We start from the raw sequence: 23,645 nt of genomic DNA, 5'->3' as shown, positions 1-23,645 counted from the left end.
CAATGTGAGGAGCAGGGCTAACTGTACGGAGACGGGAAGGAAACACGGGCGCTCGTCATTTTCCTGCTGTCTGCCCACTGTGGAATCCAACCCCACCCTGGTAGACTAAATTCATGGAGGAGAAGCTATAAAGCATCTGTGTTCTCATTATTACAAGTAGGAGTGCTTTCTTTCCACCTAGTAGAACTGAACAAATGCAGGAATAGAAGGTTGATCATTACTTTTTAAAAGTATGAAGAGAATTTGGGATCTAAACAAAGACACAATCATGAGCTTGTCTGTAGAAATGCAGTCCAAGTTTAACCCACTTGGGTCCAGATTCATAACTGACCCAGTGGGACAGCCTTCCAAAAACATGCCAACTCTCTTGTAGGAAGGCAAACTTTAATGAGCATCCTCTTCAGACTGTCAGTGCAGCCATGGCAGAGATTACATGAGGCTGCACCATCCAGGGCCTCTGCTATTACCTTTGCACCAGCTGGCAGGAACTGCTTTGTGTGTCTGTGTAAATGTCTTGGGTGAGCAGGGGCCCTCGCTCTGGCCCACACAGAGAGAGAGAGTGGGGTTCACTCAGGGGGAGGGAGGGAGGGGAACGGGGCCCTCTGTCTGAAGGCTTAAAATAGAGTGGAGGGTGTGAGATGACTGCAGCCAGACTGATTCAGAGGAGAGCTTTTGTCAGAAGGGGAGGTGGAGGGAGGGGGGGTGGTTTGGGGAAGAGAGGAGAGGGGGGCACCACATTCAACAACTCTCACTGCTGGTCAATGAGTTCTGCAGCGTATATAACTGAGCCCAAAAATAACTCACTACAATGATGTATCTGGATCCAGATATATGTAATGAGTGCACTCAGGCACACACGACTCCTTTATGGTTAGAGCTGAACTTCCCAGAAAATCTTGCCAAACTACATTTACACCGTTTGATACTAAAGTTCTCCAATAAATCGAGAGCCATGAACTTGTGTGTTTGCAGCTCCTTAAAGCAGGGTGAGGCAGGTTTCACTGCAGGTTTTACAGACAGAGACTCCTCCAACTGCTGAGTAAAATCCTGCCTCATTGGAATACTTGCATGATATTACATAGCTTTTTATTATGATCATAAATATGTAAAAAAAAAAAAAAAAAAAAAAAAAACAACTGAAAGACAGGCCCTCATAGTAGAGGTGCACATGGCCAGTTGGCTAATATCTGATTTTTATTGAAAGGCATTATAAATTGGCACCATTGTTCTCTGACACACACAAGATATTTCTGTCAGTAACAGCCAAATAGTAGAGCAAAGCTTACTTTCTCAAACACATCACAGTAGAGACACACACACTCACTGTGACGCGATTTTTTATTTGTGAGAAAAATAATTACTGGACAGTGACAGCCTTTCCCAATAATCCTCCACCAGAAAGAGCTGTAAGAATCCAGCTTTAGCAAAAGAAAAGCAGGCACACAATCGAAAGCAAATCTTTCTCTGGGAAAAAAAAAACGGAATATAACCACAGGGCTTTTTGTCAGCTTTACACTGCTAGAAAAGAGGCAGATATGCAAGTTTCTCAAAAGGTCCTAGTCAGCTTTTCAGACAGGATTGCAGAGGTTACAAAAGCATTGCATAGGAATTGACTTGGGAGGGCTGGACCGACACCAACGGCATTAACTACAATACGAGCTAACATCCTGTGCTTTTGTAGCCATAGCATTGTCCTCGTGCTTTATGTCCCCAGCAGGAATGTGAACTTCATACACAAGAGGTAATCTGTGTCACATTGTTGTGATATATTGTGTTGTTGAGGTGGAAGTTATGTCAATATCTGATGTGTATAGAAAACAGTTTTTGGGTAAAGTTACAAAGAGAAATTCCTGGCTTCTCATTCTTTCCATTCTGCTAACAACTGATGGTGCATACAAACTCATGGCTGGGTCTTACACACTCAGTCATACACATTAACTGCGAGACTTTGAGACTTTTCACACGTTCTCCCGCCATGCGTCCATTTTCTCATGCAGTGAAAAACAAATTCATGACTTATAGTGTTGCGGCATGAAAAGAAGACACTGACAGCGCACAGACAGACAAGACAGAGCAGCACAGCAGCACCGTGCAGCAGTAAGTTATTCAGACCATTAGGAGGAAAGCGAGAAATATACACAAATCTATTGTGTTGTAATTTATTCCCATGCAGGCTGCTTAGAGTAATCTCAGTCAGCAGCAGCACAGTGTCTCTCCCTCTCCTTCCTCTCCTGCCATGTGCGTGCAGGCAGGAGTGGGAGTGAGTTACTATGGTTATGAGGACGCACTGTGTCTCTGTCGCTCTGAAACTTTCTAGCGATTCCCAATAATAGGTTTTTAGATGAGTTGCGAGGCTATTTCATTCATCCAAATTGTTTGTACTTTGTTGCAGTTGTTAGACTTTGAAAATGGCCTTGAGAGTGTTAAGGTTTGAAAGTTTTCTAACTAGGTTTAATTATCCAAATCATATTGTGAAGCTATTTCATTTATCTAAATTATTTGTCCTTGTTTGGCCTCGCAAATGGCCTCGTAGCATCCTACGTCCAATATAGGCTACGTAATGTTTTTATAAATATAGTTTCAAATATGAAATAGCAGTTCTTCTGATAACCATTTTCTGTCCTGATCCACCAAATTATAAACTGTTCTCAATGCATCCTTGGATTTCATAGCATCTTCAATCTAAGTTGTTTTCTGTAACGTTCGCATATATGAAATTGCTGCTGCTAGTCTGTTGCACAGGCATTCTGGATTTTATTGATATCATTAATGTTAGTACTAATCATCAACACATTCAGCTTGTTGACAAACCTTACCGTGAAAATCAATTCACCATCTTATTAAAATCCAAGGTTCTAACCAGATCGCTAGGTGCTCATAGCTAATGATGCACTCTGGAGCTAATATGGGCTGTCATGCATTTTCCACACAATACTTTTACTTTAGTGCAGTTTACACCACAAAAACAATTCATCATAAACTCTCAATCATTTGTTTTTCTGTTATCCTGCACAGGTGTACATGTCACAATCACATCAATTAGAAAATGCTTCCATCCAAAAGCAACTCTTGAAACTCAATACTGGTGGTAAACATAGCAGCATGACAAAGAGCTGATTTCTGTTCTTTCTCTTTCGTAGCCACGTGAGTAAGAGTGTTTGTCATCACAGCACACAGTGTTTCTGCAGCCTGTACATGCACTGCCTCGACACCTGACTTAACTGGTCTGCATCAGCGAGGCCGTGCGGGTGGCTCCTGAATCAGAATGAGCTTCTGTTTGACAGCTGTGTTTGGAATATGGAGAGACACACCATCCGACCCGAGACATCCTCCACATTTCACTGCAATTACTTCTGAGCATCTGCACACCATCCAGGCTACGAGCACCTGAGCACCGTGGAGCATCGCCCTTCTCGCTAAGGCTGGCAGAGCTCTAGGCCCCTCTCCCTCTGCCATCGCAATTTCAGCAAATAAATAAGAGATGTAACAATTGTTTCACCTCTAATTCAGGACTCCGGATGCACCCTCATTTCATTAAGGCTGAAATTCTGACTGAGACAAAGAGAGACAAGACAGAGCCATAAGCATTGCGTGCCAATGAGTGGTTAGATAGATAGCAGGCAGGCACCATCCAATAACAGAATGAACACTCAATCTTATTTTGGATCCCTGGAAGCATTGGGGTTGTGTTTTTCTCTTCAATTGGTGCAGATTTTTATCTAACCACTAAACTGCTGTGAACAGATCAACTGTTGGCTGGAATGCCCCAGTCATGGTGAAAATTTCATATGAAGCCTATTGTTGTCTGCCCCACTGGGGCCTCAGCAAATGGCCCAAATGAGAGAGAAAACACTGGGGTGAATTCCATAGACTGAAGCCCATTAGTCCACTGGCCTCAGGAAGGAACAAGGCAATATCTCAAGATGATGAAAACAACTTTTTTTCAGGCCAGTGATGCGGTGAGCGAAGACTGAAGAAGGATGATATCTGAAGACCTCGGCTAAACCTGCGGAATGTATCAAACAGGGAACAGCCTGTTTCAGATTATGACTCAAGGATGCAAAGAGAAACTGTATGCAAACACCACCGCAAATGGTTCTGCGTGCACACTGGGAAAGAAAACGATGACTCTTACAGTTTGCTTGTAACTTAACTGTGTCCTGTAATAAGAAGCCGACAGACCCCCACCCTAAAAGCCTCAAAAACACAACCCCCGAGAAATATTTCTTCCAGATTGAATGGTGAACAACAAAAAAAACGTCTCCCGACATGAGTGACGCTGTAAGAATATAGACTGTAGCCATTTGTGTTGACTCAAGTATGCACCGCTAACAGAAGCCATGTCTGACAGATTCATGGGAAAGAATTGTGTAATCGCTTTTTTTTACCAAATGCAACAAATCCAAATTCACCAACTCAATTATTGTAACTATTTAATGTTGCTCAATCTATTTTATTCGCCACAAAACCAAACACATGCTCAAGCTCAAAACTTCTCGACGAGTGTGTGCGAAACATAATGAAATGGAACAAGCAGTGTAAACAAATTTTGCAAGACAAATAAAAAAAATTCTCCTGGGACCATCGAGATCTGAACTTGAAAATGATGAGTAATGAAATATGATGCTCTGTCCCATTACAGCCGAAGTTCAAATCTCCTAGCAGCCACCAGCGGGGAAAACAAAAACCAAACTAGAGAAGAAAACATTAGTTAGTCTGGGAAGTAGACAGTCTTGAATCACCCACAGCTATTTAGAGAGTCAATGAAGGACCTCCTGGAACCATAGCAAAGGGGGCAATGCTATCTGGCACGTAACTACTTTACTTGAGCAAGGGAGACACTTTATCAGCCAAGACCACAAATCAGAAACCAGACAGGCACTCATGACTCCTCATCTCAGTCCACACCCATCTATGTGGAGATACAGGCCCTGTGTCAAAGAAAAGAACCTCTACATGTTTCTCTTTTCTCATTTTTGGAACATTCGGTTGTGAAGTTGCAAGATACTTGTACTAAAATAAAATAAAAACAATGCACAGTAGCTTCCCATTACGTGTGCATGTAGTGTGTTCCAAGAGTCAAATGTTGCTACAGGGGTGTTACAAATGCCGCTTCTACACCGACGCCAAAAAAGAATCCACGTGGTGCGCGGACTGCTATGTTTTTTTTACTGAAAAACAAGGGCTCTAAATTCCTAACATGTTGTGGAGATTACAGAGCAATTCTGTGCAATTCCGAGCCCCATATGGTGACAAGGTGCTCCCATCTCCTGCTATTCGAGGTTCGTTTTTTTCTTGCCAGGAGTTCCAGCACTTGTTCTAAAGCCAAAATCAAGATTAAGCAACAGAGAGGGGGAGCAAAGAAAAGGGCAGCGCTGTGCGGTGAAATAAAGCTTCCTCTCATCAGCTGTTTGAACAGTAGTCCCTGGACTGTAAAGTAGATACAGGAGGAGGATGGGGAGGGCCGGGAGGGAGGAGACTGTCATGTGTATCATGACTCATTTGAGGTATTAGGCCACTGCAGTTCCCGTTTCCCAAATCTCCTCAATGGACTTGCGGGACGACACACAATGAGTCAGCCCTTGGACGCTCTGAATGAAAAACACTGGCATTCTCAATTCAGTCCAGAATGAATCCAGAGCATGAACAATAAGCTCCTATTATGCAAATCCCTGGAGTTTTACGGGAAAAAGCTCCACCCTACCTGTAATCTATACAGGACCTTTCACCTGTGTGCACGCTCAGCAATGTCAAAGAGGATTAATGGCTATGAGCGAGTGTTTACTGAGCCACCTTACTAGAGTGTGGAGGCATCAGCAATGGCATCAACCAAACCCCCCCCCCCCCACTACTGAGGCATTTCTGGAGCAACATCAAAACAGATTCTCTGCACATCCAACTTGAATTAGGTTGTCACAGTCTGAGAAATTAGTCTGTGACTGTCTGAGTGCATGGCTGTCATATTTCATCACACCCGTTGTTTCACAAGACCAGCCTGGCGACACACGCGAAAAAACAAACCCAGCAGATATTAACATAAAACGCCATCTTTGCTGGATCGTGGGTTTGACATCATGCGGTCTGAAAGAGGCGTGAAAGAGATACTGTTCCTTCAGGGCCGCAGCCTCCTCAGTGGCGTCACCAAAACCAGAGCAGTTTGTTGCATCATCAAGGCTGCCCCGCTTCTGCTTGCTCAAGCCTCGGTATTAGAGAGAGAGAGAAAACGCAGCGCCGACTGATTGGGACTCTGACAGCCCCATTAGCGAGGCACGTTCCAGCGGCATGCAACAATTAAGGCAGCTCTGACTGCCAGGGAGGACTTTAAGATCCATGGGCAGCCAAATACTCATCATTCAAAGCAGCCAAGCTGAAACCCCGAGCCAAAAGATGTAACTTCTAGAGACAAAAATATCCATATAAACAAAACAAAACAAAAAAAACGACTACAGTGATTCTGCTGCGCTTTTACAATAGTTTCATTATGAAGCATGAGTACTATGCCCATTCAAAACGTGCCCATTTGGAACAGCCTGGGTGCCTGTTGAATTAAAATGATGAGGAATTATCCATTTTAATGACACGTTTTTGATCCAGACAGAGACTTCACCAGTGAGACTGAACTGAGGTTGAAAGGTAGAAGCAGTTTACAGCCTTCCATTGGTTGATTCTACTGCCAATCAAAAGTGTCTACATTCCTATTGGCTAGTTTTACTGCCTCTGCCTGTGTTTATTTTTCTCCTGTGTCTTTTCTCTGAGGCTGTTGAACTGAGTGGGGTGCATGTCTTTTAACCCACTCAGACAGCCATAGACCAGAAGCCCTGCCCCGCTGTGAGATGACAGTGTTTACATCAAACAGCCCCCCCCCCCCCCCCGCCTGCACTTGAGGGCTCACTGTTTGCTTGTTTATTCAAAGTTTGTTAATATTTAAAATGTCACGTGCCCAAATTGCACCAATCGCGGCAGCAATACACCCGCTGAGTGTGAAGTCGATCTGATGAACAGTTCTCCAGATGTGCGAGAGACACACATACAGACAGGGATTCTTTGTTTTTCAGCAGGAACTGCAGTGCCCATTGAAAACGTGTCAGAAACATCCTGCAGTAAGTTTTGTTCACAGTTCAATAGCAGAGTGTAAGTCTCTTCAACTTTTTCAAGTCATTCTCCATGTTTATGAGGTATTTTTGTATATTTCTTAAGAACCGTTCATCCAAACAACTTCACACTTGACACTGCACTTCCTTGACTCCACAGCAATACATCTGCCAAGTATGAAGTAGAACAGATAAATGATTGTTGAGATATGTAAAGGACACACATACATACACACAAACAGACAGACAGTTATCCTTCCTTTATAGATAAGATTCTCACTCCATCACAAATACACACACACACACACACACACACACACACACACACACACACACACACACACACACACACAGATACACACCTTCTCATTCCAATGAAAACAAGAATGTTCTTGAACAAATTAGACTTACTGTGACACCAGTGAAAAGTACAGGAGAACTAGTATTCTCACATCCAACTTATTAAATATTCATGACAAAGACAGATGGATGAGTTCCTGAATACATCACCAAGGGAGCAGTAATCCAGTATGCAGGTATCTTTTATCATTTTTAGCTTCTCCATGTCCACAGGGGACAGAAATGTGTCTAGTCACAGTGATGGTAAAGTCTGCCTGTGGCACATTTCTCCTGGCTATCTGTTTTTTTTTTCCTCGCATGCTCCTCTGAGAGTGAATAGGAGCTTCGACATTACAGAGAGTTTGACCCACTTCAGAACCTCACTGCACAATACTGCAGTGCTGCCGCTAGCAAAGTTCATAAACACTGCCAAATATACACAGGAATTCATACACAAGAAGCATCTGTAACATTCACTCAGCATTCACAAAGCGCACAAACACAGAAACATGGAGTCCTTGTATCACAGATATCCTAGGAAGAACTACTTTTCAACTTCCATCTTGCAGACACGGAGTTATCTACAGTGAAAAGGCTCAGGAAGTCTTACTACACATATCTGCCCCACTCAAAGCTCAAAACAGGCCAAGCTGAATATAATACACCCAACTTTGAAACAACCCAACAAGAGATCAGGTGCCTAGAACTGGCAATACATAGCTGTGGTTTGGGAATTCCAACACAGGAAGAAGAAGTATTCAAAGTAGTGGGGAAAGTATGCAGCTGTGGTAGATGAGAGGCAGGAGCATTCAGCTGAAAGGGAAAGTTAATTAGGTTTGTTGGTGTGTGTTGGAGAGAGAAGACAGGAGGCTTGTTTGCCACAGAGACTGGAGTGCAGCGCAACAGCAGCAGCTTGTGGCTTTGGGGGCTCCAGGGTCGGAGGGCTGGGGACATCGTGCCAGTCCTGCTGCCTGCAAGCCTCAGATTGCAGAGTGTGGACGGAGGCCTGTAATTTCGGATCGGTCTCTGTGCACGTGCCCACTGGGATTTCCACACCACAATGTGGCGGGGGACACAATAGCTTTCCCTTTGAAGACCGTCCCACAGATCTGGTACCAACTCTCAGCCCATGCTGCGTTGACCATATATTTCAGACAAACTGGTTGGAATAATTCTGGACTCTTTGGAGGATGCAGGCAATTTGTCATCACTAATATAGCAGAACATGAACATATTTGCATATTCATAATTTGTAAAAATGCAGCACTACAAAAAATACAGCAGTAATAAATTACTGAAATAAATTCCGAAAGCTGAAATCCACAATATATCAGGATCAAATTATTGGTGGAACACTAAAACTGAATTATTTGAAAAGCTTGGGAACACTATCCATACTCTGCTATTGAGAATGCCAATGCTGTTAAACTCATCACTAAATAATAACATGTTATGTGATTAGTAGGGCTAAGCTATATGTTGATATATGTGTAGGTCAGACAACCACCAACATTCACATTTAATGATTTAATCTTTTTGAATTTCTAGAAAATATGCTACAACACTGGATGGCTCTCACCTGTGTGAAAGTTCTTTGGTACAGGATTTTGCATCGATGCACTGATTTGTCAAGTATTTAATTCACTGGATCTATAAGAATCTCCATTTGATCATTTTACCTGTAAACACATTCTCAATTCAATGTCTACAAAATTTAGTACATTACTGGATAAGGCCTTCATCTGTGAGGACATTTAACAAGTGAGGGCTTGGTGGTATGGCACCCATGGGGCCTGGTTGGGCTTCAGCCTAGAAGGACAACATAGAGCTGCTGCTGTGTGTGGGTATCTGTGTTTGTTGTATTAGCAAAGACAGACACCTGAGAACTGAAATGGACCATGGGCAATGCATAACAGAGTGTGGGTAAAGGACACGACTCATTGCAACTACTATCCTTTTATAAAAACATCAGAAAAGCAGCACATTTTTCAAAGTTGCTCTCTGGTTTGGCATATTCCTGATACTGTATCTTGACTACTTCATCTGTCTGTGAGTCCAATGAGTCAAACACTGTATTACTACATGGCATTGACTGCATGTCTTGGACTTGAATTAAAATTAAGTAATTTTTTCATTTCCCTCTTAAAAATGTCACGTTCTCAAATACCATCATTTCTGCAAGTTAAAATAGAAGGTAATAAAACACTCAGTGCACTTCACTTTCATCACCGTAAGCAGTACTAGACCGTAACAAGGGCTTGTTAAAGTCACAACATGAGCGGCGTGAGAACATGAGGGATCAAGGAATGGGAGCACTCAGTCTGGTCTCCCGTGACTTCTGGCTCACCGGCAAGTGACGCTTAACGCACTGCACAAGGAGGGCATTGATACATGTGCTGCTGGCCAGCCACAGACACTAATTAGCACCAGTGTTTCAGGGACAGTGTGCTTGACGGACTGTGGATAAGTGACAGAGAAAATAGTGGAGGTGGGTCATGGTTTGGAGCAGACTGAGAAATGACTGCTCCCATCTGAGTATTTGAATGTGGAATGTAGCTGCTCCGTGACCCCAAAAACACTCCTTGTGTTCCCCTGTGGCCTGAACAACAGAGGCTGCAGCTGGCCACTCCTTCACAAAAATCCCCCCCCCCCCCCCCCCCCCCCCGCCAACCCCCCACGAAAACACATACACTCAAGAGCCGGATTCAAGAGAGACAGAGCACAAAACAGGCGAAGAGTGGGTTTTATTGGATTAAGCCTCTCTTAACTGTACTAGAATATGATGGAAAGAATTTGGAAACTCAAGGAGGTCTGTGTCAACAGGCCTTGTTTGCTTAACTTTGAGAACTTCGTGGGGTTTAGTGCACTCTTTTCCACACATTCTAAATCTGAGGTAAAAGAAAAAAAGGAAAAAAAAACATGCTCTTGTACAGCTGCTGACCAGCCAGAGAGTTAAATTGAGACCCTCCACGAATCTCTAAGGATCAAGGAAAGCAGCTTGGTAACCAATGGCAACTTAGAACATCCATAGCGAAATAAATACCCATGTGAGTGTAATGGTGATGGCATCCAAGGGTCCAGTAAGGAAAATATAGACTGTTATTCCTCAGCACCGGGTTTTATAGGCAATGTACTTGCAGCATCAATCTTCAAAGCTTTATTTTTTTTTCTCCTACAACGTCTGCGAGCACAGATAAAACCACCGACACCCGCAGACATAGAGGTTTGAGCTATTTATGTCACTGTTAGGCTTGCTATGGTAGTCAGAGTTACACAGTGTTCGGGCATACAGCGATTGCATTACTTGTCCACCGCCCAGCAGCACTGTCTTTTTATAAAGATAAATAAAAACCCATTTAGTTCGTTTTTTGTTTTTGTATAAGCACCCACATTACTCAAATAAACTATAATTTGTAAAATACTAAGCATTTCATCAGTAGTTAGTCAGATGAAGGACACTACAATATTAAAGATCAAAGTAAGCACTCTACAGATATTGTGAGTTGTCAATGAATATCTTGAATATCAAATGTCAAAATGTCTAGAGTAACAGGCGGGTTAGGATTAGGGTTAGAAATGATGATGGAAAACAACATCTTCTCATGGCTCAGTAAAGGGCTCAGCAGCGAAAATACCCATGCTATCAGGTCATGACTGTTCTCTCTCTCCATGCCTTCATCCCTGACATGCTCCAAGTATATTATTATCTAATGTCATTGAAGCCGCAACATTTAAAATACTAAATGGGTATATCATTTACAAATTAATGTTGATAGCATAGTATAATAGCTGTAGAAAAATTAGACCACTAGTGAGAAAATTGGTGTATTTCAAAATTTTGTTTTGCTTTCTCCATGTTTCATTCTATCTGTCTGCGGGTATGAACCCCCCCCTAATTGTGCGGGATTGAGTTACAACAGAAAGAGAGTCCCTCGTGCTGTGTTTCATGTCTGCCGTGGCTTTACTCGCCTTTGAATCCTGACACAACCTTTTTCTCTCCAACTTTCAGCTGCCCCCTCTTCAGAAAAAGAACACACAGCTACAATGTCCTATTACCAAACTAAAAGCTTGCTTGGCTGAAGCAACAGGATACTGGCAGCTCTGAAAGCCTACACCACAGGGCCAGGATTGTACACTCTCCAACCCAGTGCAGAGTGTTAAGTACAGCACCTTCCACGGATGGCTGGCACCTGTCCCTCCATATCCGCAGACCTGGTTGGCACAAATCAACACTGCACCACGCTCCACTTCACAGCCTATTACACATTCCAAACAAATTAAATATGAGGGGGTGTGATGGGGCGAGATGGTATTTTTCACGGAGCACCCGGCAGCCAGCGCAGGCCACGTATGCGGTAGAGGTTCAATAGACTGCTCAATAGAGTCTTGTGGAATGTGTGAGGAGGCGCATCACTCCATTGTTCACTGGTGGCTCCTCTGGGAATGGGCTGAGAACATATTAAGAGAAGATGAGCAGTAGAGTAACAATGCTGTGCCATCACATGTAATGGCATATGACAGCCAGCCCAGTGTCTGGATGCCTCTATTGTAGAAACCATCGAACTGTACAAACTGTTGTCTGCGTGGAGAATCGACAGCGCTAAGAATGCCAGGAACTCGTTTGTCTTTCCCATTTTAGGAGGTCTGTTTCGGTTTGGCTGAACTCTTGCCACTGGTTAGCATAATGTTTGTGTGTAGGCAGCGTTGGGGCCAGGGCCGTGGCTGTTACAGCAGAGGCTGTGTGTACAGGGGACCGTTGTGGCCCCAAAAGCCGGTCAGCTTACAGTGGTTTGGACTTTCCCTCTCACTCTCTTTCTCCCTCTGTTGCGTCTCTTTTATTTTTCTCCCTGGACCCCAGCCATCAGCAGTAACAGTCACTACTGTGTGTTGCAAGGCTCAGAACAGCATTCTAATGAAGTGCCGGACCTCATCAGTGCACTTCAACCGCCAGTATGTCAGTAACGGCCAGTCCTCTCTTCAAACTCCCTGCAGGCTTTGTGACTGAACTCAGAGTGAGCAATACATGGATCTTCTACAGTTAGATGTTGGCTGTTTTTTTAGGTATGGTGAGCCAACATGTACTGTAGAAACAAAAAAACACAAATAAACTACTTAACAGAACCACTATTCAATCATAACGTCAGCTATTGATAAAATCAGGATTATCTACACTGCAATTATGAGTTTCTTGTCTATTTGACTGCAACTGCTGATGATTGTTACTTAAAATGTTCAAAAACAGTTGAGTTGGTACTGTAAGATGGTTACAGATGTATACCTCATTGAACTTGTCAATTCTTCAGAACCACAAATTTCAGGTTAGGTCAGTGTAATATGTGTTGTGTTACTGATAATTCAGGGTCAAAAAGTGGATTCAAATCATTCCTCTAATTTAATTTTAAAGTGAAATTGATCATGGGCCAAATCCTCATTTCTATAACTCCTTGCAGCACCAGGATGCTGATGCTGATGAGGCGAGGATGCCTCAGCTCGTCGCCCTGCCACATGTCAGTGTAATCTGAATGGTCAGCCGGCACTGATAGAGCCCTACTAAAGAGCTGTCAGAGGGAACCATTAATCCCAAGAGGCAGCATGAGACAGATGGTACGATGATGGCGGATCGATGCTCTCCCCGGCATCCCGTCAGCTTCCAGTGGCCAGCCCAGAGGCAGGAAGTGGGCTAATCCCTCTAAAAGAAAGTTCCAGACTAAACACGCAAGACAAGCCATCTTTTGCTTCCCCAGCCCCCCAATGGCTGCAGTGCGTGCTGCATAGTATAATGTGGAAGGTACCAGAGGGGGTTAAAAAGAGAAAGGGAGAAGTAGGGAGGCGTTTGTTCCTGAGTTTCTGGTTGAGGGAAGCTTTATGAGGACTTTGACCTTCCCCCTCAGGGCCCCTCTACGAGGTCCCCAGCTGCAGGATAGAAGGGGTGGAGCCTCTATGAACTATACATTACTGTCAAATAAGCCCCAGTTCCTTTCAAAAGGCCCCAGAAGCAGATCCTTCTCAAAGTGAAGGACTGGGTGGCAGCAGTATTCCCGGCAGGGAGTGCAGACAGAGGAAGGAAGAAGTAAGAGGAATGAATTTCAACTGTGCTGTCTTCAAGAACTCTCTATGGTCTAAGGTTCACATCAATTGATCAATCAGCCACTAACCCATCCTGACCCATCACGTGCACTGTTTCTGCATCCATCTCATACAGTACACTGGAATGATTGTTCTCTTTCCTTGGGGCAAATTAAATCTGTATTATCAATATTATACTGAGACAGTCAGTTACAGTACTGGTCATCCATTAGGATCAAGTTCCACAACAGCACCTCTATACATCCACACGCACCATCGCCAGCTGTTTTTCTATGGTGCAGATGCTGGGAAAAGATTTGCAGCCCGTGGTGTCATTAATCACGAGATTTAAGGATCACATAGATCTTATCCATAACGTTGAGAAACTGTCACATCTACGACTTCAACCGTAGTCTCTGCTGGAAATCCAGACACAGTGGAAACACATGCAAACACTCGCAGACGCACATACACACCTATGCAACATTTAAGACGACTGTAGGTAGACATGGCAGCAGATTGGGTCATGAACAGAGGGGGTCTTATCTTCTTCTCATACCTTCAGTCTGCTCCTGTATGAAACTGGTCTTCTGCTCCCTGGCAGTTTTCCCATCATTAACAGTACAACATTTTTTGACAGCAACAGTAATTATCAGAACTGACAGATCAAGGCACACTGGTCTTTATATCTCTCAAATCAGAGCATCAGCTTGTGTAACAAACAAATTGTTGTCATTATGTAATCTGGCCGCCATTAGGATATGAGATCATCATGTAAATATTGTCACTGCAATAATTACAGCTTTGATGTGGCCACTAGCACAACTTTGTTGAAAACTTTATCTCTACTTCCCCAACTTTCCGGTCAACCGTGCGACCGAGTCTCTTCAGCTCTCTTTGAGGCAAGTGGCTTTCTTATCTGCCCGATCAGAAACATGGCTCTTGTTGCTCGCTCCCAGCAGCACAGATAGGAAGGTGTTTATTGGACACAGTCAGGGAAACCATGAATCCCACTCCCTTATAAACAGGGCAAGGCCTGTCCGTACCCTGCAGACAAACACTGAGTAAATAAGCTGGGGATCCAATTGATGTTCCTCTGTTGCCTCCAGTGTGTGTGTGTGTGTGTGTGTGTGTGTGTGTGTGTGTGTGTGTGTGTGTGTGTGTGTGTAAGGAACAGTGGGCTGACACCATGTCTACACCTTACCTCTGGAGGATTAACCAAATTTGGCAGCAGGAAAAGCACAAACAAGTCTTGATCAGCCAAGTCATCATTAATAGCTGACTGGGAGCTGCTTGTGTTGCTACACAAAAGGGGAACGCGGTATAATGTTGGCGGGGATGTGCATGAAATACATGCATGTGTAAAAAGATTCATACTGTATGCATCCTGCACACATTTCTGATAATAGGCACGCTGTAGAGCTGAATAGGTAAAAAGAAACAACAGCTCTAGCGAGATAATAAGCTGCCGTCTCATTAATGCCGCTTTTTCTCCCCAATGCCATTTCCAAACATAGCGGTATGAAAGCATCCATCTCCAGCACCCCCCAGCACCACCCCACCCCCACCCCATCCAGCCTTCCAATTTACTGCCACTCACTTTTTTTTTTAATTCCATCAGCGTGATGATGAAAGCTGTGAGAGCATTATGGTTCTCGCCAGTGGTCAGACAGTGAGTGAACGAGTGCAGGTCTGCATCGGTCACACTGTCAGCCAGCCAAATAGGTTAGGACAGATAGAGGGGAAGCCAAAGGAAAGGGGAGAAGAGAGGGGGTGAGGGGGGTCTGTGGTGCCAGGGCTTGAGTGGCACAGACCCCTACTAGTGTTCCACAGTACACATCCACAGAGTAAACACTAAGAACCCGAGGGCATGTTCATATGATACAGAGCAGGAACATAGAGTATACTATGTATAGGGCTTGGTAATACTTGCTGAGGTCAAATAGCATTTGCACATAATTCTTAATGTTTGTTTTAACCCACTTGGTGGACCAGATGTCCAGGATAGTGTTGCATCGGGAGACTTCAAGCTGTCTTTCAGATATGAACTACAGTCATGGCAGCATAGTTTTAGAAGCATAGCATATGACCACATCACAATATGTAATATAAAAGAGGAATCCAGTGACTAAATGGCTGCAATGTGAGCCTATGGAGCGATCCTGTCAATGTACGCCCACTACAAGTGTTTGTTTTTGTCACTAAAAGGCTCAAAATTTTTTTATAAGTGTCTGACAACATCATGAAAAGGATTATACAGGGACATAACTTTTTTCTTTAACTATCGCTTGATTCACTATGTTTGTTATCGTGTCTGAAAATCTCGTGAGAGTTTAGCTGTTGTCGAAATTAGCATCATATTCAGCTATGCCTTTGAAAATCTTTTAGATAGCACTCAACCATGATTTCTGTACTCAAACACAGAAAAACTCCTCCAGGCCCTCCTCCCTCCAACTCTCTCTCTCTCTCTCTCTCTCTCTCGTTTCCTGTAACGTCTCAACTCTAGCAAGATTTGTCAGAAAATAGTCAAAAAATGCCTGGAGGCCAAAGATCTTTAAATAGCTTAATAGATGAGTAGCTGAAATATTTTAGATTTATAGTAGATTAACAATCTATAATATATAATAACAACAATGCTTGGCTTCTGTTGCTTTATGAGGATGGTAACATTAAATAAACGCAACAAAAATCATGAGCATACTGAGTTAATGATATGAGAATGAGACTAAGAATGCATTTTGTTTTCTTCTTATTTTCATCAATCATAAAGAAGTATTTGCAAACTATTTGTTCAAGCCACTGTGTGCAAGATGTATATATATATATATACTGTATATATAGGGTAGTGGGTGCTGGTGAGGGAGCCATGTGGCTGGTGGAGTGTTAGTTATCATGTTGAGATACATATATGGACTCAGCTGTTCACATGTAAATTACAGGCAGCCATGGAAAGAAGTATGCGGCTGTATGGCAGGCAGGGTGACAGATACTGTAACATGTCAAGCCGCGTTGTGTCATGGGTCATGCGATAAGAGCAGCCATGGAGAACAGTATGGGAAACATGGGGAGTATGGACAGGCTGCGTGATGGGAAGGCCATCTGGTACCACCCACCACCATATGATCATACCTCCTCCAAGATCCCCTGGCCTTCAAAACACAACAGCACTCATGACCCCTCCCCTCCTCTCTCCATCCACCCACCAACCCACCCTCCCGACAGCATGGCCCCCCCCCACCAGTAAATCTGCACCCTTCATTGATGCACTCCTCTCAGCTATTGACACTTCATATGTTTCCGGTCATTGACGTTATTATGGTACGACCTCCACTCCAGCAACAATGCCGCTCCTCATGCTCCACATGTCTTCAAATATTGATCGGCACAAAAATCTACTGCTGTCACAAAAGGGTAGCCTGAGGAATGGAACAGGAAAAGAACACGCGAGGATCAAGCCGTCTTACAAAAACATCCCAGCGGAAGAAAAAATAAAGAAGAAGAAGAAAGATGGAGAGAAGTTTGAAGGCTTTTTAATTTCGTTAAGAAATCAAACAGCATCCATGAGGGGAGGGGGTGGGGGGGGGCTCAGTTGCTGCAGCTGAAAGCCCCACTAGCTGTCAGAAATCTGGCAGTAATCCGCAGTCTGAAGACAAGACCTCCTTTAGTCTTTGGCTGAATCACAGATGAATTATTTTGTTATTCAGACGGGTCCTTCTTGCTGCGGAGGAAGAGCAGAGTTGGTTTTTTGATAGACCTTGGCAAGATGAGGACTACTGGATTATTCATAGTGTTTTCCTTTCTCCTTCACGACAAATCTGTTTTTCTATTTTTCATGAGCAGGGGATGCGACGGACTCAGCAACTAAATATGGAGGATTTGGGCGCTACCCCGCCGGTGTAAAGTTCTAAAATAAAAGGCCAGTTTATATTTAACTCAGACGTAGTCTGATGCAGTCTCCCCCACTAATTGAGGGCTATGCAGTAATCTTCAGTAGGCTAAAACTCATTTACTGTAAGCTCTGCTGCAGTATTAAGATGAGGTCGAAGCAGATCAGCATCCCTCTCATCTGCCTTTGCTATCTACATTCTTCTGAGTATAAGAACTGATGTTTGAGCTATCAGACACCCTCAGGGACGTAGAGGATATAGTACAGAGCATCGCTGTTGAAAGGGGAAGCTTGAAGGAGTTCAAATGACTCCTGTTACACACTGTTACTAAAGGCCCAACATCAATGATAGAAAGTAATAGCCAAAAAGGACAACCGAAATCGATCCATCTATTGCTTAAGTGTGACGAGGACAAACACTGACCTCTTTCCCTGTAGCACTGGCCAAGCAGGTGCTCCCTACTTGAGGAATGTCCAGCTGAGTTGAAAAGGTCACGCCACGATGCAGGCCTACACCGAAGTATGCCAACCATTTAAGTTTTACGGGGGTCATGGACAAGAGGGGCATCTACACCTCCGCACAGCCATTTTTGGGATACATCTGGAGAGAACATACACTCTGCTTGTTGACACGCATTTCATTCCCATTCACATAATCCAAGCCAGGATTCCCACTGGCAACTTTTGAGTGACAGGCCCTGCTTTTGATCCATCGGCTCGCACTTGGAGTAAAGCCTTGAGACCAAAGGGATGGGGAAAAAAAACAAAGTGTGTGTGAGTGAGGGAAAACAGCTTCTTCTTTTTTTGGCAGAGGCTCCTCCAGTTATCGGGATGGCACTCATCCACAGGGGCAACTGTTAAAGTATTATTATCAGAGCAATGTGGAGAGCTGGCAGAATGTTTTTGTCTATCAGACAAGGGGGGGGGGTGGTAACTCCACCTCTCTCCTAGCAGAGGAGAGTGGTACTGATGAGAAGTTGACCTTATTCAATCCTCCACTTTTTTTCTTTTTTGGATTTCTGTCTCCCTTTTTTTTCTCTTTTTTTTCTGTGCATCTGAGTGCTGCCAAGCTCAGCGGGGAAAAGAGCGTTGTGATGGTGTAGGCTGCCTGTGGATGCGCTTCAAACACAGGGAACACTTCCAATAATGTATGCACATCATGCCCTGGTACGCACACACCCACACAGACACGGCAACACACTCGCAAGAGCTAACAAAAGCACATTCCTGCGGTATCTGTGCAAGTGAAAGACAAAAGGGTTTAATGCCATGTCTCTCACACAATTGGCACTACAGCCCAGGCTATAAATCCTGGCCTGGGTTCATTCAGAGCCTCGCAGGCGATGATCAGGGGGCAAACTTTCAATACTTACACTGTTTATCCCATGATCACAGCCGTTATTCAATAGGTGATACTGACACATCTAAGCCCATGAATGTGTCAGGCAACTCATAAGTCACAGCACTGCTTTAGTCTACTGCAAGACACCCCCACAACACACACACACATACACACACACACACACAGAGGACCACCACTAAACATATCCCACAGTCATGACTATTTACAGCATGAAATAGTCAGTAAGTGGTGTAAGTACATAGTGTTGACTATATCTGATGTCATGCAGCAGTCTGAGCTGTGTACATGAACACACGTGTGCACACAGATTACACATCCGTGCACACACTACACACGCGCGCGCGCACCATCATCCTGAAGGACATCGATACATCTGAGAATCTCTGCTCCGGTATAAACTGGGTTTAAAAAATGTATATGTCAAGTGCCAAGATACATTTTTAAATGTGCAACGAAATCCAAAAGAATGTTGAATGAATTAGTCTAATGGGGTGAAAGAGAAGAAGAGTCAGATAGGCTGAAGATACGATGAGAGGAGACCGGCAGGCAAATCCAACACTAACCTGTTTCACTTCAGCAGGCATGGTCCAAAATCCCCCCTTTTTTTCGTTCCCGAAAAAAAAAATCCCAAAAACCTCCCGGGTAAAAAAGGTGAGACAACTATTTCCTCCTCTCGAAAAAAGTTTGTCTCTTTCCCTCCTCTCCACCTCTCGTCTCCTTCGCGTTTTTCCTCGTCTGTTTACGCTGAGTGTCCCCTCTGTGAGCGCAGAGGCAGCAGCTCAGACGCGGGCAGCCATCCTCTAAGCAGCCTCGTCAAGCCGCACGCACTTCACCACGCGCGCGCAGGAAGTGCAGCTCCGCGCCTGTCAACGTAAACGCGCGAGTACAACACGCGCTTTACAAAAATCGAGCCGAGCACATGGGTTGAATATCATTTAGTAACTACAGCTTGAAGGCATATTTGTGAATGGAAATTATGTCTTTTCACTATCCTTCCATCCATAGGGAACATAGTGACAAAATATTGGTCATGGGTTTCATACACATTCTATAATAAACTAAAAGCAAAAATATTGTGAAAAACCCTCCACTGGGTTAAAGGACCAGTGTGTAAGATTTATGGTGAGGTTGCAGATACCCCACCACAACCACCACCCTGGAAGAATTAATGTAATATGCATAAGGTCCAACTCAAGAGCTGGACTAATTTTGTTTGTCCATTCTGGGCTACTGTAGAAGCATGGTAATGCAATATGGAAGGGGAACCTGCTCTTTGTGTAGATATAAAAGGCTCATTCTAAGTTAACAAAAACACAAATCTTCTTTTGAGGTGATTATCCACTACTTAAAACATACTTATCAATATCATATTACATTTATGCCAAGTCCAATTAATTCCACTAGAAGCCACTAATTTCTACACACCTTTAAGATGAAAATGGGCCAATAACATATCTTTTGACACTTGAGATTAATTTCTTTAGAATTGATCTCAAATCAAAATCAGCCTCTCAACTTGGCGAGTGAGCTAAACTAGCAAATAAAACTGCTGCTCAGATTAACATGCACATACAAAGCTTCTTGTAAAGGTTGTTGTTAATAGTAGTTGCCAGATTCTGTGTTGTTACATACATTAAGTATGTAAGTAAGTAAAATGATCCATATAGCTCTTTAACTCGTCTAATGTGATAAACTGATCCATTTCAGAATAAGGTGCGACAGAAAAGCTGAATGTTAAAGATGCTCTTTCAAACATTGCTCTTAAAAATGATAGAACTCCCAACACACCAGAGAAGTGAGGAAAATGTTTGTTTTTTAGATAAAATATTTTTTCTGCTGTGCATATATAAATGCTAGTATTTCCTTGTTGGTAACATGAAAATACTTCAATATTACAAAGTAGTATTTTCCTAAATAAAGGTGACATGAAATATCAAGCAGGGAACTTGTGTCTGCAGTTTCTCTCCATTCGAAGCTTCAAAAATGTGTTTTTCTAAGCAATAACAGTGCTTTTATTTTGAAGGTAGAAACGCCATACATCCGGTGTAATTCTGGCTATCTGTTGGTTGGACAGCTAAAAGAGGGACCCCACTTTCAGCTTTGCAGAGATGCTGTATGTGTGGAATAGAGAGAGATAGGGTGCAAAGGGAGCCGTTGCCCCTGCAGAATCCCTCTTCTCTAACGAAAGCAGCAATCCAAGAAAAGGACCGGAGCTGAAGTGAACTGTGCACACACACACTCATACACACACACACACACACACACACACACACACACACACACTCAACAAAAAAGTTAGCCAGAGAGAGAACAAAAACCTCCAGGGCTGAGAGAAAAGGGGGAAAGAGGAGGTGTGTTAGTAGAATGGAGGGTTCCCAGACAGGCAGCAGGAGCTCTCGCCTCTCTCTCTCTCTCCCTCTCTCTCTCTCTCTCTCTCCCTCTCTCTTGCTTTCTCTCTCTCATGCACACACATACACACAGAGAGGGTCTAGGTCCCTCGCTCTATCTCTGGCATCTTAGTGGGGTGGGACCAGCTCCCTCTATGCACTCCAGCTGCGTCTGTCTGTCAACCCGTCAACCCCTCCCCCTTGTTGGCATAGACAGAGAGAGTCGAGGAAAAAGAGAGAGAGAGAGAGAGAGAGAGAGAGAGAGAGAGAGAGGGAGAGAGGGAGGGAGAGAGAGAGAGAGAGAGAGAGAGAGAGAGAGAGAGAGAGAGAGAGAGAGGGGGGAGATGAACAGGGGCTCACACAAACAAAAAGTTGTCCCCATTGAAGCGAAGGCACCCCATACTCTGCAAATTTTTACACCCTGCACACACACACACACACACACACACACACACACACACACACACATATACACACACAGCTCCTTTTCTCCACCTCTTTGTCCTGTTCCCCTCACTGCACTTGATATAAGGGAGGGGTGGGACGTGCGTGAAAGAATTTGCATTCAGATATCTATGACTGTGACCAAGGCTGAGGAGGAATGTTAATCTAATAACGTAGATGGAGGCTTAACTAAGGACAACTTTGAGAGAAGTCTGGACAGAAAGGAGAAGGGAAAAAAAGGGATGACTGGACTAAAAAAAAAAACAAAACAAAAAAAAACAGAGAGGAGAAATCCCAAATGGAGGGGAAATGGCTGAGGTTTCGCATTCCACAAGCCTGGCAGTGCTGTTTCATCTCCCTGACGTTACTGCTCCATTTGCTCTTAATGAAAGACCTGGCCCACCATGTGCCATTACATTTAGATCTATTTACTTTCAACAATACCATTCAACAATACCATTAAGACAACATTACCTTCGAGAAGTGGTTTTAAAAACACAAGTCTCATGACTTTAACTATGGTGTGTTCCTTTCATCTTATGTGATTTGCAATATCACGTTCCATTTAAGTCATTTAAGCATTAAGTGAGTTTCATGTTCAAAAATCCATTAAGAGCTTTGGAATACTCATGGGAGCGGATGAGAAAAGGAGCATTACACTTTATATTCTCTATAAATCTGTATGCAACGTACCTGTGTCCATTTTAGGCTTTAATGTTGGGTTTTAATTGTTTTAAGGATTTCATTACTTCTATCTTGATAATATTCATGAACTTTGACCCATTGGTGGAAGTTTGTGGTACTTACAGTAAAGCTGCACCAAATTTCATGACAATCCATCCAATAGTTGTCTAATAGAGATATGACTAGAGGTCAAAAATGTTAAACCCATGGTACCACTAGAGTAAGGGGGCTTCATCCTCTGGGATCATGATGTATGGGTGAAATTTAATCCATCCAATAGTTGTTGAGAAAATTCAGCATTGACCAGAGTGGAGGAGGATTATATGACACACTGGTGGACCACCAATGCCATACAGTTAGCATGGCATCCATTAGCTTTCTGCTCTGGGAAATGTAGAAGCTAGAGTAAAATGAGAAATAGCAGGTTGAGGTAAACTGGATTACAGTACATTAATATTTAATTACAAACTAATTCCTGGAAAGTGTTCAACATCACAGGTTGGTAAGACTGTTTCCAGGAATACCTCTTACTGTCAGACAAATGCTATATCCTCTTGAGTCTATCCAGCCCACGTCTGGGCCTTGTAAAATAAATGTACAAGGTGTATGAATAATCCAGGAGTTGTAATCAAAGCTCCTGCAAGTCAGCTTTACTCTGTCAGGACGTACAGTGTGAAACAGATGGTAGAAAGGTTAATGTTCAGCAACAAGGCACACCTTGACAGCCAGACACCTCCAATGAAGCTGCATCTATTAACATCATGTTTTTTTGCTTCCATTCAAGATGCCAGCTGAGGAGAAAAATGGGGAGTGTGCAAGAAAGAGGAGTGAAAGCAGATACAGAGGGTACACTGAAGGGAGAGCAACTAGCGGTCTGAAAATATACAACGTTCATTACAAAAAATAATCTTGATGATCTTCAGTTACGAAAGAGACTTTAATGGCATCTAATTTTGAAAATAAACTCAGAGGCTTTTCAACTTTGCCAAAAATGCATTTCTCAGGAAACACAACTCTAATCAAGAGTGAATTCAAGCCAGTTTGCACAATACAAAGCAATTCTAGGAAAAAGGTGCTTCAAAAGTTGATTTTTAAAGATGATACAGACTTTGCTACCCTAAGTTCTTGGGACAATCTCTGTAAAGTATAGGGACAGTGATAACAGAAGTAATGTATGTATGAGAGTCTATAGGGCCAAGATGATGTCCTCTGCTCCAGACTGACTGTTGTTTATTCTAACAATGGCAGAGCCTGCAAAAAGCCCTTATCTAATGACTTGTACTATCATGTTTTATTTTCCCCTTGAAAAATGGCTACTCAGCGATGCAGAGGATTAGAGTCCAATCTATTGGTGGCTTTTGTCTTGCAAAAAGGCAATTTTCTCT

General features: G+C 43.3%; 1 protein-coding gene across 3 annotated transcripts in view; it reads right to left on the bottom strand.

Moving 5' to 3' along the window:
- Window positions 1-19,406, bottom strand: part of arvcfb (ARVCF delta catenin family member b) — a 110,270-nt gene extending 90,864 nt beyond the window's left edge. For all 3 annotated transcript variants that reach the window (XM_053325131.1, XM_053325133.1, XM_053325132.1), the window contains exon 1: window positions 19,309-19,406. In XM_053325131.1, coding sequence (XP_053181106.1) covers window positions 19,309-19,329 — 21 coding nt within the window. In that variant the 5' untranslated portion in view covers window positions 19,330-19,406. The remainder of the gene's footprint in view (window positions 1-19,308) is intronic.
- Between the last annotated feature and the right edge of the window lie 4,239 nt (window positions 19,407-23,645).

The sequence above is a fragment of the Scomber japonicus genome, chromosome 9, assembly GCF_027409825.1.
Source record: "Scomber japonicus isolate fScoJap1 chromosome 9, fScoJap1.pri, whole genome shotgun sequence".
Classification (NCBI taxonomy): Eukaryota; Metazoa; Chordata; class Actinopteri; order Scombriformes; family Scombridae; genus Scomber; species Scomber japonicus.
Note: the sequence above shows the minus strand (reverse complement) of the source record. Positions and strands in the feature narration are given on the sequence as shown.